Source organism: Cyclopterus lumpus, chromosome 20 (genome assembly GCF_009769545.1).
Source record: "Cyclopterus lumpus isolate fCycLum1 chromosome 20, fCycLum1.pri, whole genome shotgun sequence".
In the NCBI taxonomy this organism is placed as follows: Eukaryota; Metazoa; Chordata; class Actinopteri; order Perciformes; family Cyclopteridae; genus Cyclopterus; species Cyclopterus lumpus.
Window position 1 is genome coordinate 14624958 of NC_046985.1, and position 14760 is coordinate 14639717.

Consider the following 14760-nt stretch of genomic DNA (forward strand, 5'->3'; position numbering starts at 1 on the left):
CGCTGCTGAATTACACCCAGTACACTGCGGTTCAATATGATGTGTACTACAGCGCCCCCACCTGGCTATCTGGGCGCACTGCAACTGCCGGGGTCTGAATTCAACCGAGCTAACATGAACAGCACAGGGGTGGAGATAGTGCAGTGGAATAACAGCAACAAGAACAACCAGACACCGGGCTGTTTATGCAGAAAGAAAATGATTTTCTGAAGGGGACGGATACTGGGGACGTCCTGGTAAGCGAACTTCGTTGTCATCCTGCGTCACCTTAGCTTTGTCCACAAAAGGCTGCCCAGTCCTGGCGTACTAGCTAGCTAACTTGAGGGTAATGTGATAAGCCTTGAATCCAAGGGACTTTCAGTGGTATGGAGCACACGCCAAACTCCGTCCAGCATTCTTGTCGTTTTAGCGTTTCTTGTGTATTATTGTCACAATACCTTGTAGAAAGTAGGGGGCAACGTTCGACAAACTATTAGGAAATGCTACTCCATTCGGCATGAGAACTAATATTATAAGCAGCTCTTATCTTGACCAAATTGTCGTAAACCTACTTTGTTTGGGTCGATGTGAATAGCCACTATGCCTAACGTTAGCTAACGGTAGCTGCGGCTATTGCAGTGACTGAAATTCAGATAATTAAACAAATATTTAGCTTGGTGGTTACTGTCCTATTTAGTATTTACTATATTGCCTTGCTTAACTGCAATTTCAAATGTATCTACCTGTTGTGCCTGAACAGCGAAGCAGGGCAACGTTGCACTCACTGGCGCATTTAGTTAATGAAGTTCGTTCTGCTCAGGACCAGGACGCCATCTATCGCTGTCAGGTTAGCTCGCGCGCTAACTTTGCCTCCCAAACGCGAGGCTGCGTCCTTGGCCGCTCGACTTAAACAGAATAAGCATAAGCAGGGTATTTGCTAGCCACTGGGTTTGTTGTCAACCAACTTTGATGTAGAGTAAAGCAGTAAATAGCATCAGTTTTATTTTGGTAACGTAACTAACCAATTCATTCCCTGTGCTTTTATTCTGTAATGCTTACATTTACATGACCATGTGTATTCGAGCATCCTGTAACATCTAAGGGAATGTGTATTATTAAGGTGTAATTAAGATAATCACACAGAGGCGCTGGGCTCTCTGAGCTCCACTGATGCTGAATTAATACTCACAGGCTGAGCAGAAATCAACATCTGCATGCAGGTGGCAGGAGGATCTGACTCACTATAAGTATCTATAGATCTTCCCATGCCTTTTTTTCCATTATGCATTTTACAAATAATGCACAAATCCATAAATTATGAAGGATATGTGCCTCATGTCAATAATTAATCTGCCCTTACAGTCTGGCACCCTTATTAAAGCTTAATGTTTGCTGACTGATTCTGCCACATTGGTGGAAGTTTAAAGGACATCTGAGGATCTCATCCTTGCAACCTGTTTTTGAAGGGAGGCTCATAGTAAATTGTGATCATGATGAATAAAATAAATACAGTTTATTCTCTTCTTTTTTTGTACAAGGTGCTCAGAGTCGTTGTCAGCCCCCTCAGGGTGAGCGTTGCTGCTTCACTTCATCGTTGCACAGCACCTCTGTAGCAAGGCACAGTCAGAGCAAAGAGCCTTGTTGACTACTGCTGTGGCGGGGCAGGAGGACAAAGCTCAGAAAGATGGCATCACCCTTTGTGCCTGTCCCCATGCCGATGGACAGAGCCCTGTCAGCAGGTAGCAGCAAGCTCAGGCGGCCACAGCGAGCTTCATCGCTAGGCAGCGTCTCCGGTGCCTTGGCCGGGGAGGACCACGGAAGAGGATGCGTAGGATTGGATTCCCGGCGGCAATCCCGCGGCATTGACAGAGGCAGTCGGAGCAGGACACCCCCACCCCTCCTCAGCCCTGTGACACTGGCCAGGGTGAATGGGGCTCTGGAGCCCTCCATAGAGTACTCCAGCTGTCCACGCTCCATATCGGATCCGGTTGGGCACCAGCAAGCCGAGGAGAGGCCCATTACCCCCACTGTGCTGGGGTATGAGGTCATGGAGGAGAGGGCCAAGTTCACGGTATGGAAGCAGAAAATTGGCTAGTCATGACAACCTTTTTGATCGTGTCTATTTGTCACACAACTCTCCAGCTAAGTGCTCTGATTACATTTGAAATGCTATGCTAATTAGCCCACATTGACATGTAGTTTAAAGGGGCCGGGCAACCACACTGCATGAAGAATACTAGAGATTAAAGTTCAAATGTCAACAATTACTTAGGACACAGACATTCATTAATTGGATCAATCTTTTGTTGTAAACGTGGCTTTAAGTTCACATGGGTTGTCTTGTCTCTGCTGCAGGTATTCAAGGTCCTGGTCAGGAAGACTCCAGATGAGAACTGGGTTGTTTTCAGAAGGTACACAGACTTCTCCAGACTCAACGACAAGGTGTGTTTGAGTGTGTTGTATGTACATATGCACGTTTGTGTGCAAAGGACGGCCGGTCCCATATCTGTGGCCGAACTGAAGCTTCATTTAGTGATCCTTTTCTTGCGGACGCTGTTTTTGAAAGAATTGCTTTCAGCATACTTTCTTTTGTTTTTAAGTGCACTGTAGAAGTGATTACAGCTACACAAAGACGCCTTCTGTTCCCAAATAGCCAACAGGCCAGAGCCAACTAGGGAACAGGTCTCTCGTGGTTTCGGGATGGACCATTTTGTCACAGATTACAAAAGGGGGAAATATTGCCAGCAGAAAGGGATTTGATGCCATGTGATAATACTGTATGAATAACAAGAGCCCGCAACAGCAAAAAGATGACGCTAAATGGATGCAACAAACAAGAACAACTTATTTTTATAGGCTTGTAAAATACTGATTAAATCTATATAACTGAAATGCACAAAATCAGTAACCCCAGGCAAGAAGAATGGAACCACAGTAAACAACATCACCCTAGTTAGGAGTTAGAGGTTAGAGGGGGGGGGGCGGGGGCATCCTTCTCTACTATTCATCTAGCTTTCCCCGCAAAAGGCAGAGGTGTAAGGTCCATGATAAATGGTCCACATACTGTAATTATGTGAGGCCTCATTGTTCATACATTCAAATGGCTGGAAATGTTTTACCATCAGGTGCATCCATCAACCAAAGTTGTTGGTCCACCCTGGTTCTTATTAAGGGTTATTTTTTGGGATTGAGTTAATTTATACTAGTATTGTGAGTAAGTTTGAGTTTTCATGTCAAACCTTGCACCTACACTGAGCGGTACTTTCAGAAGTCGTCTGGTTTGTGTGGGTCACATCTCTGAAGGAGGCGGGGCTTGATGCAAGGGTTATCAAAAGAGGCAATGCACATCTTTCTCTCTCAGCTCTCCAGACTGGGAACGGTGAACGCGAGGAGACTGTGCCGTACCAATGTAATTTACTCCAGGGATCTCCAGAGGCATTGACGCATGTTGCTCCACAGTTAAAATGCCTCCGCGGCAGGCGCGGTGGTTAGATTTTGGCGGTTGATAGTCAAAACATGTTTTTGGTCGTAACTCATAAAGAAAAGTCGTAAAGAATTCATATTCTAAATATGGCAATTTCATAAAAAAAATGTCTAATGGAATTACAAACGAAAAAGTGACAAACATGGATGTAAACTGCAACTTGACTGGTCGGCGGACGCGTACCGCCTCCATTTTCCTAACATTTTGGTGTAATGATGTGATTTCTCCTCCTCTGTTTGACACTGTGATTGTTTTGCGTATGACATACGACTTGAATCGTGGAACTCGAAATTCCAACCAATCTAATGTCATTTGAAGTATATGATCATACTTTTATCTGAGACATAATTGTGAATGAAATGTGACCTTGGATCAAAAGTTTGTATCCAATTTGAACCTGTGTGTCGTTGGGATGCCCTTAGAAGGTGGTTATTTAGGGAGGGAAACAGATTGGAGGACAGCAGCCTTCATTAGTTAATTGACCAAAGCATGTAATGCAGAAGTGCAGTGGGAGCAATTCAGGGAGCAGCAGCAGGTACTCTTTCTCTTTGCCACTCTATTTCCATAACCTCATATTGTCTTTAACCGAAAAGTGTTCTTCGACTACAACTGCCGTAACCAACTGTTGGAGATCATGTCATATGTGTTTGCGTGTCTTCTAGCTGAAGGAGATGTTCCCCGGCTTCCGCCTCTCGCTTCCTCCCAAGCGGTGGTTCAAAGACAACTACGACAGCGACTTCCTGGAAGACAGACTGTTGGGACTACAGGCTTTTTTGCAAAACCTGGTGGCACACAAGGACATCGCCAACTGGTATGTGACATGATTTTGCATACATTATGTTAAAATAGAATATTTAGCCTTTTTGTGTAAACTATGTGGTTACCCGATAACTGATAATCTCTTACTTTTTTCCCCCAGTTTTTTTTCATCGTATTACTGAGCTGAGCACACCGAACACGCACACACACTCACTCACGTCACCTCATTTGTTCTCCTTGACAGCCTGGCAGTGAGAGAGTTTCTGTGTCTGGATGACCCCCCCGGGCCTTTTGATAGTCTGGAGGAGAGCAGAGTAAGTGTGCATGCGCATGTGCTGTATGTGTGTTTGTGCTGCTTTCCGTCTTCTTTCAAGGCCTTTTTAAAGAGGTCATTTTAGTAGGGCTGAGTATTGAACATTTAATACGGTAGCTTTGAGAACCGGCCATGTCTTAGAAAAACTCTCAAGTATCTAAAGTTCACACCTTTTTCTTTAGGCTCCTCGATATTTACGAGGCCTGCCACATTTTTAAAAATTTCTATTAGATATGAAAAGAAACGCCTAACTGCAGTTCAGAAGCTTTGGAAATAGAAAGGTATAAACAAAAGTTGTTTCCCTGAGAGCTCTTCAAAAGTGGCCTGTTATATATATTTGTTGCCATATTCATTTCTGCTGTCATCAGTGTTTTCACTGTCTGAGCTATTAGGACTGACCTATCACCACTTTTCTCCCTCTCTCACTGTTTGAGATGGATGTCTCATTTCCTCTGTGTGTCTTAAGACTACATTAAATACAAAGTACTCAAAATAAAGTATTGTATGAGTGTCATCTTAAAGTCAGAGCCAAACTTCAGGTACCATATGGAGATTGTATTTAAGCAATTGTTTTACATTTTCCAAGGGATGTCATAAGAAGTGACTTGACGTCGACGGCAGGTGCTGACTCATCACAGCAGGCAATAAACATGTTTCATTTGCCAAATATTTTCTCTGCTTTTTTTCTTTGTCGCTGCCTTCCTCCAGGCATTCTGTGAGACTCTGGAAGAGAGCAACTATCGTCTCCAGAAGGAGCTGCTGGAGAAGCAGAAGGAGATCGCCTCTCTGAAGAGGAGGTTGCAGGAGAGGGAGCAAGCCATCCTGCTACTGGAGAAGCATATCAAGTCAGTAGACATACTGTAGTAGACACACGCGCACACACACACGCACACACACACACACACACACACACACACACACACACACACACACACAGAAAATGGGAATCAGGGTTTTAGCAAATTACAAAATGCAAAAAACGACACACGTGGATCGCACCATGTGCTTGTAGCATTGTGGCTAGTAGCAGATTTAATACAGAATTATTAATATATTATTATATTATATTATTATATTAATAATAATACGAGATTGAATATATATATAAATTAAGTATTAATATACATTTACAACTCTTTTTTTATAATTCAATTATGATTTATAAACCCATACATTTGTATCAAATAATGATGGTTATCTACTGAAGCTATAAGCCACCATTTAGTTTGACAAACACAAATTAACACAAGATTACATTTTTGGACACCATTCAATTTTGGGAAAACTTCCCAATTTGATATTAATCAATTAATTCCTAATCTCACGGTTGCTTCTGAGTTTTTCTTAAGGTGTACAGGGACATATTTTATGTAAACTTTTTTAAATAACATATTTATTTGATTAACTACATAACTGAATTACTGAACAAAAAATAAATGAATACGTGATTAAAAAAAAAAAAAAAATAGAGGGAATGAATAAAGAATAGGATGAAGAGTAGAATAAATAACAATGAACCACAACTAAATGAAAAGGGTTACATGTGACCAGGTAGAATCAGTGACTCATCACTTAAATCCATCGTTTGATGTTTTATACTTGTATAATAAGTTAAATAGTATCATTTCATTAAAATTATTTATAGTTCAGCAGTTGAGTTTATGAAACACCACGGCACAGCTCTTTAGGTCTGAGATATTTCTATCGAAGATTATTTTATCATGTGACTTAAATGTATTTGGCCGAAGAACATTAAACTCATTTACTTCTGGAAAAGGTATTGTTTCACCTCTCTGATGGGCAGTGTGAGGTTCTCTTTGGACGTCTGCATCCAGTTGGATGATACGTAGTTTGTTGAATCGCACACTTTCTTTCTCTGATATCTTTGGAACCTGATCATCTTTTTCGTTGAGGTTTGGCTGGAACCAGTCTTCCTCGTCTCCATCTCTCTCTTATCCCCCTCTTTCGTAGCAGCAGGGGTCATAGGGTGGGGGGGACGGGCATTCCTTCCCCCCCTCTGTTGTCCTGAGCTGTGGTTGAGATAATACTTGCAGGCAGAGTAATTGAAACATCCAATTTATATGGAGGGAAACTACAACAATTGTAAACAGATTTGGCTGTCAGTAAGTTAACTACACATAACCTTTATAAATGTAGATGTTTTAATATAGATAAAATACAGGGACTTTCTACGACTAGGCCTAGAAAATCATGTTACAGTTTCTTTAAATTAAAAATTGGATGCTCTTTATGTCCCCCGGAATGCGAATGATTGAAAAAAATCTCAAATGTAGGGTCATAAAAGTTTGTAGGTCAGCTGTAACGGTTTGAGTGCCATGGTTAACAAAGTGTAAAAGTCCCATCTTGAGTTTCTCCAGGCACATGGTTAATTGTGAGTCTAGCCACTTATTGGCTTATGTGTTGTGAGAGCAGTTCCTGAAAGAAGTTTATTAGTTCAGATTATAGACACTTCAGTTTTATAATCTCTCGGTGGACGTCCGCTACATGCTGCTTCTTTGGCAGAAAGCGGTGGTAATTAAGGTGCACAGGCAAGTTCTGAAATAGCATTATGTTGTAACAACCTGGTTCTGTGTGTGTGTCTCTCTCTGTCCCAGTGGCGAATGTGTGAGCCCCGAGTCCCTGTGTGGTCTGTTAGCTCAGGGCAGCGAGAGCAGTGCAGATGTGGAGTCGTCCGCTGCAGAGGCGGATCAGGATGTGCTTGACGACACCGGGTAACACACACACACACACAACACACCACACGCAGTAGTGAATGAGCTGTGCAGGTTCAGCACCAGCAATTCCACAAACGTAGAGCGCAAACACAACTCTCACCATTCTCAAGTAAATCCCACAATCCCATTCTACAATTGGTTCTATTACACCGAGCACATTATTTCTGAGGGATATTTCCCATTTGGTGTTTTTTTTTGTGACAAAATACAATGTCTAGGGCGACTGTGGGTCAGTGGTTAGCAGGTCCGTCTTTCAATCAGGGGGTTGGCGGTTCAATCCCCGCCCTAGTCGATGTGTCCTTGAGCAAGACACTTAACCCTGAATTGTTCCCTGTAGCTGTGTCTACAGTGTATGAATGTAACATGATTGTAAGTCACTTTGGATAAAAGCGTCAGCTAAATGACATGTAATGTAATGTAATGTAATGTAATGTAATGTAATGTCTAATGCTTTCGGAAGGGGCTCAGGAGTCGAGGGTAAGTTTGATTGGTTAACGTTGCATCAATCATCCTATGGAGCATCCGTGCACTGATACCTATGCCTTCAAAGGCCACGTCTCCCAATTCTCTTGTGTTTTCCTCACATGACTTAAGTTTCAAGTCCTTTTTCTTCCATTTCACACACGTACAGTAACTACAGCGACTATGAGGACGCAATGAGTGTAAATCATTTTCTGGTGAATTCTACTGTTGCACTTGTGTTTCTTAGTGTTAAGCTGCTGCTATTCCTGAAGATGTTTCCAGGCTAAGCCTTTCAGGGAAGTAAAGGGTTTATGCCCCATTCATCACGGGAAGCAGTTCATTTGAAATAGATGGAGGTTGAGTTTGCACCAGCGACAAATTAACGTGGTAAACGGGAGCAGATTGAAAAAGCTGGAGGCTTCTGACTGATGAAGTAAAGCATGTCTAAACAAACGCATGGATCTTCCTTCAGTTAAATAAGACCATGGCTTGTTGAATACCGTAGTGAACTTGATTGGCCAGTCCTAAGCAGTGTGGACTTTTCTTGCCTCAGTCTCTACTACCTAATCAAATTAAAGAGGAGGAAATAGACACAAGAAGACAGATGCATTTAAACCCTCTGCTCTGCTTCTACCTATAGTTGGAAAAGTATTCTAATTTCCTAAGCAAAGGTAGCAATGCCACAATGGACTAAATACTGCACCACAAGTTAAAGTCCTCCAAAGAAATTCTGTAATTTGATCTGAGAATACTCCTGTTAAACTTTCAGATGCACCCGTCAAAAGTTCCACTTAAAAATGAAACACTAATCCAATCACAATTCTTTTGATTAATCATTAACTATAAGTTTCCTTTTTTTGCACTGCATTGATTTATTAATCCGTACCAGAAATTAGCCCCCATTACTACGGAGAAACAAATCCATTATAAAGCCTTATAATGGTTACTTTATGTTTTGTATTGCCCATTGGCTTATTTTCTTTATTCCCACATGAGGCCCAGATATCGGTGATCATTTCCAGTAATATTCATAAATTTCAGGCCCAAATGACAGCCAAACCTTTGCACATGGCTAGGTAGACACACCGGTCTCTGAGCTGTCCTTTTAAAGAAATGATTCACTGGCATGTACGTCTGCAAATATATCATTAATTTGAAAGTGAAAATATGATTACCATTATTATTATTTTCACCATAATCACACCTGTTAGTGTGCTTTTTAAAAAATGTTCCCCTTCCCTTCTTGTGTTTTTTCGCCCTTCACATTTCACAGCAGTGCTGCCCCAATCTGAAAAAAGAGTCCCATAACGTGTGAGGTACTTTATACTGGATACCAGCTCAGGTTAACACCTCACGGGCATTCTGTCTTGTCCTCTTCTTCTTCTCAGTCATGTGCATCCCATTGTTAACTAGACATTTCCGTGGTTTCTATTATTTTTCACATCTTGTCTTAATACCATGCTCGTATGCCATATGTGCAGTTAAGTGTTGCTGTTATTGTTCCTAATAGCCACACTGGCCATATCTATGACATGTGAGCATTGTAATAACATTTTCCAATATATACCTATCTTTTATGTATTTTCAGTGAGGATGTTTATCACGGTTGGAGTCAGTTCACTTTTATTGCACCTAATTCAGTAAACAATGTGGATATCCCAATCGGTGTTCATGGTAAATGTCGTCAATTCAAGCAATTCATTCCTCAGTATGTACTATATTGACAGAGAAAGCTGATTTCTCCTCGCAGAGTGGTAAAGCCTACATGTACCAGGATGCATCGCGTTCGAGCTTCTGTCTAACGGTGCCTCTAAGTACCAAGACACAGGAAGCTGCTGTTGGCCTGCAGACATTTTTGAGCACACATTGCAAACCCTACTGTACACTCACTTGATATCTGCACTGCTAAACACTCTCTTTACTCATTACACTCTCACACCACTTTACTCCCTCGTATACTCCACCCCCCCCCCACACACACACACACACACACACAGACACACAGACACACACACACACGCTCAGTGTCCCCGTCATAACATCCTCTACACTCGTATTTCAGTAAACTATGCATCCAACTACGTTGCTGTTGCATCAAAGGATGCAAACTCTGCTCTCTGGCTCTATATAACATGTATTGAGGAATGTATTGCTTCAGTTGTCTACATTTACAATCAACACAAATTTGACGTCCACATTTATTATGCCAAAAATGTCCCCTTTAAACTTCGCTGGCCTTGTGAAAGCGAAACTTGTAAGAAAGATGTGTGTTTACTCCAAAGCTTGAAGGTTCTTGTTCTTTACGAGAACCGAGTTTCAGGCCACAAAGTTAATTCTAAAATAGACACTTAAGAAAAGGGACGTTTTTAGTAGTATTTCCCCTTTTTGAATTGTTTGTCCTTTTTGAGTTGTTCCCAACCGTGGTGTGTTTCCATCGTACTGCAGTGTTCTGTGCTCTGTAAACCTTTTGGCCGTGCCACTCTGCTCCCCTGCATCATATTTGACTAACACACACTTCTCTTTCACACGGTGATGTATGCTCACTATATGGGCATTGTAGATTGTTTGATTTCAGGTCTTGCTCCTTCCTCTTCCTCTTCTGGTGACATGACATGCAGGGGAAATCAGTTTAAGGCAGAATGAGGGGGTGCGAGCGGGAGGGGGGCATGTATAGACTCATCCAAACACAAGCTCTCTCAATCATCACTTATGATGACCCATTACAAGTGTGTTGTAGTATCTGCATCTGTAGAGAGCCTGCACACTTTCTGGCTTTTCTTATGTTGTACTGTTGGGGATTTCTGTTGTGAAAATGGCGGACACACCACCGGGGAAAAAAAATTGAAATAAGCACGGCGAAAAGCCAAGCGGATAAAGCTCGCTCCAAAACGAGATTGAATCTGGGGTTGGCTTCTACCCGCTTGTCCTCAAACCGCAACCGACAAAACCCTACTCCATTCTGCCTGTGTAACACTGACCTGTGTCTGTTTAAAAGTTTGAAAACTACAAAATAATCTACAGCATTAAATCTTGAAGAACGCCTGGTAGCAATGTATTCCACAAAGGGCTGCTCATAAATTGTGTGCCGTTCTGTATCCAGACGTCTCCCCATTATCTGTCATGCAGTGTGAGATGAAAGAGGATCCGTGATAAAAACCTGTCTTCCTGCTGTGTTTTCAGTGGACCTGTAACTGGCGGTTGTTGTGGCATTAATCACATGTCCCAACGGTATGTGTCCCCTTCCACAAGGATGGCTCCTAAGATGAGCGACATTAGCAGCTCTCCTCTACTGTACATGTCCTGTTCGATCCTCTCAGTCTGTCTGGCTTTATGTTGTCTGAGGTGTGCAGCTCTCAAGTTGCATTTCATTCGAGTTATAAAGGTCAGTTGCTGAATGTGCTTCCTCTTGTGTGACCTCTCTATCTCTAGTGGCACATGTGAGGTCCAGCTGGTGCAATCCTCTGCCTGTTGGTGTGGTCCGCCACTCAGCACCTCTCCTCCGGTCATTGAGGTCACTCAGCTTAACCACCAAAAGCTGGAACATTAACAATGGACACTGGTACCCCTCTTTTCCACCTTTTTCCCTCCAAGTGCTATTCCATAGTCTCTGTGGTTTTTTGACCTTGTTTACCTTATCAGTCCTTCCTCTTATCACAACTCAGATTTCCTCTTTTCACTTTCCACATTTTACTGCTGTTTTACCTTCAGTCTTATAGATGGATCTGAAGCAGCATTAATCTCAAGATCTGTGATATGTTAAAAGGGAACAGTTTTATTCTGCAACAGCCTGTTTCACTTATTTTCCACAATACGATGATGGGTCATGGGATATGTTGTCTGGCCCCTACAGGAGGTATCCTGAAGACCTCGTACAACATGTACAAGATTTAAACAATATCTTGAATTACATGGCTACAGTTATTTAAACCTCCAACTAAGTTGATCTGTCTTAAACTGTGGGGATTTGTCAATCGTCCCCATTTGCTTTTGAACCTCATACAGCGGCTGCTAGTCTGAATCAACTTGATCATGCTCACAAAAGCATGGCTTCCTGACCAAAAAATAAAAAATGACAATCTACAGACAACCCGAACCATCATCATTTCTGCAGACGTGCATTATGGCTCATCACTTGTGACAAGAGGCCCTTCTCTCAAACCAGAAAATCAATACTCCCATGTGATTATAGAAATAAACAGAACATTCTGGATAGATTATATGTCTCAGGATATGCATCAGTAACCAGGTGGGTATGACAGAGGATTGATAACTTTATGTTAGCAGGTACTTCCATGTTATTGCTTTGTACTGCCATTGACTCCCATTGAGACTATCGACTGGCCTTGAGATGCTTCATTGGTTTTTCATTTTGCGTCTAAAAGCATTGACTCCCCAATGTTGCAGTGCCATGGAAGATTTGTGGTAAACTAAAGTCCTGCGAGAGACCAGAGATACATTCTGTAATGTTGGAGAGAGAGAGATAATGTACTCTTTTATATCATTCCCCTGGCACATGCATCAGTTTGCTTTTAGACATTGTGTATGCCAATTTACGGAGAGTCCATACATATTTACAACACTAAACCTCTTCTGGCACCTTGCCTGTTATTAGAGTAGACTGAGCCTGGACCTGTATCAGTTTCCTCAAGGTCAACCGAGATGTTGTAACAAGGGTATCGCTGTGGGGTTAGTTCAGCCGTTAAACGAAACAAAAAGATTCTACTTACCCCTACTGGTGTGTGGCTATGCAGATAGTTTTGGTCATATCTGCTGAAGATTTTGAAGGTTCTATAAACTGGATTCAGAGCATTAATATAGCGACCGAAAGCTATTTGCGATCTAAAGACACACAACACCGGGAAATACTGGAAGTGAACACGTCACCATTCCTACGGTGGTGCCTCTTGCATGCAAGCTGTCCTCGGAAGTGTAAAATGTTCTACTTTTAAGAGATTCTTGACAACCTGCACTTATCAGCTGCCCAATGTTAGTCTAACATGGTGAAACAAGTGAACACTGCTTAGCTGGCGTAGCAAAGGTTAGTGTGCTTAAGACACTGTCTAGAAATTAGATCAATCCGCCAACTATTGTGAAACATAGCGTTAGCTGATCTAACCAGGCTAACCTAATGTCCTTGTAATAGCCTTCAGTTTAGCTTTAATCAATTTAAAATATATACTAATCTGTTTATTATCTACACCAACCATGCTAGTAAGTGACGAATAACCAAGGAGGGATTTGGCTGAAAGTCATCAGTTAACACGGTTGGCAGACACTGAGTCACTACGACAGTCCCTCTTTTGATTCACCACTGTCTTAGGTCATGGCCGCTTTGCATTGCGCTCATATTACCGCTGATAATGCCGCGTTCCCCTTGAGGTAAACACTGTTGGCTCTCTCAGCACTGGCGCCGTTGTATGCAACGTCTGTGCTCATTACACCGTTAGCTGCTAGCCGCAGGCTCAGCCATCTCCATGTTGAGAGCAGTATGGAGGCAATTGATATGCTTTGAATTCTGTATTCAGGATCTTCTAAGATATCCACTTCTAAGATGTCTGCCTCTATCTTGATACAAATTAGGTAAATGGAAATGTGTTTTGAGGTGCCCACAGTACTGAAAAATGACATGAGAAACTCAACAGTAATCCACTGATTATCCACGACGGTTATCAATTGGAACCACCATCTACCGGACCATAATCCCTCTTAATGGGGCCATCTGTGAGTAACATCATGAGTAACTGTGACCTCTGCACATAAAACCAAAACTATCTGCACTGCTAGATTTCTGTGAGAGTGGGGTGAGAACAGTTTGTACAGCCTGGATGAACTGACCTTTTACATCTTGGGTTGATAATCTTGAGAAACTACCAAGAGTATACTAGATTTTAAGAACGCTCTCAAACACACAGACGCACACTGCAAGCAGCGGCACTCGAGTCGGACCAGAGTCTTGATAATTGTGTGACTATAATGCATGGTTATATGCGGGTCGGGTCCGGTGGTTGATTAACGCATCATTTGCATGTCCTAAAGCCATATAAAAACACTTGAAGTGCAGTGGTTTCACTCTTTGATGACGAGTTAATGAAGTGGAGAACAACCACAGCTCTATTGAATCGTCTCAAACTCGACCTGGAAAACGGGTCATGTGATGCACTTTATGGATGAATGGCAACCCATAATGTTTGCTAGGATATGGTTTGTACTACTTCATTGGTTTTGAGACAGAAACTTGCCTTTTCAACCACTGAATCTGTCTTGAGTCCCAACTGGATCTGATGTGTCAATATGTGATTAATGTACATGAGTTTTGTTTTCTGTAAATTCCCTTCACGCGTAATTCTAAGTGCCTTGAACATCGTTCACCTAACTTTTCTTTTGATGTGTTTAAATAGCTTTATAGATTTGTGCAGAACATGAAACAATTCAACTTTGTTCCTCCTGATGGAAATAATCTTTGAAATGACCCACATGTGTAGGCGGTTGCTTGGAATAGATTGAACAGACTTGTTTTTGTAATGTTACATGAATTAATATGAAGTCTTTGTTACACATATACACCTATAGTTGCACTATGAAAGGCTTAAATGAATAACAATTGGTGTCACTCTTAATGTCCTGGATTTAAAGGGGGGTATTTCACTGAGAAGTCTGGTCCGAAATGAATGCTGTGGACACTGCAACAAATGTTACAGCAGAGATGTTTATCAGAACGAAATATTGAATTCACCCATTAAACGTGGAATGATCTATTGACTACACGTGTATGTTTCTTCCTATTTAAAGTCTGCTTTCATGAAATCGGCGTAGTAGTTTGTGATTGAGTGAAATAAACTGTCAGGTCTAATAACTTACAATTACTGTAAGGCCCATTTTATAAGTGTAATGCTTTCAAAATGTAATAAATTCTTATCACGGAAATATCTTCTTTCATTGCCGACATAGTATCTTTTTAGCCGTAACAAAACAACTTGACGAGTATATGCTCGTAACTCCATGGCTTCCCCGGCACAAATTGCAGGGAT

The 14760-nt window shown here is 41.8% G+C and overlaps 1 protein-coding gene across 4 annotated transcripts; it reads left to right on the top strand.

Moving 5' to 3' along the window:
• The first annotated feature begins 49 nt into the window (after positions 1-49).
• Positions 50-14485, top strand: snx16 (sorting nexin 16). Of its 4 annotated transcripts, none has more exons than XR_004611726.1 (9): positions 93-236; positions 1518-2050; positions 2335-2421; positions 4126-4274; positions 4467-4536; positions 5244-5380; positions 7151-7267; positions 9006-9074; positions 11162-11250. XR_004611726.1 is itself a non-coding variant. In XM_034560229.1 (9 exons), exons 2-8 carry the CDS (start codon positions 1664-1666, stop codon positions 9022-9024), a joined length of 966 nt encoding a protein of 321 aa, XP_034416120.1. In that variant the 5' UTR covers positions 93-236; positions 1518-1663; the 3' UTR covers positions 9025-9048; positions 11162-14485. The 4 variants fall into 4 exon arrangements, 3 of the variants coding, with proteins under 3 accessions (XP_034416119.1, XP_034416120.1, XP_034416121.1); XM_034560229.1 differs by having other exon boundaries at positions 9006-9048; positions 11162-14485; XM_034560230.1 differs by having other exon boundaries at positions 9006-9043; positions 11162-14485.
• The last annotated feature ends 275 nt before the right edge of the window (positions 14486-14760 follow it).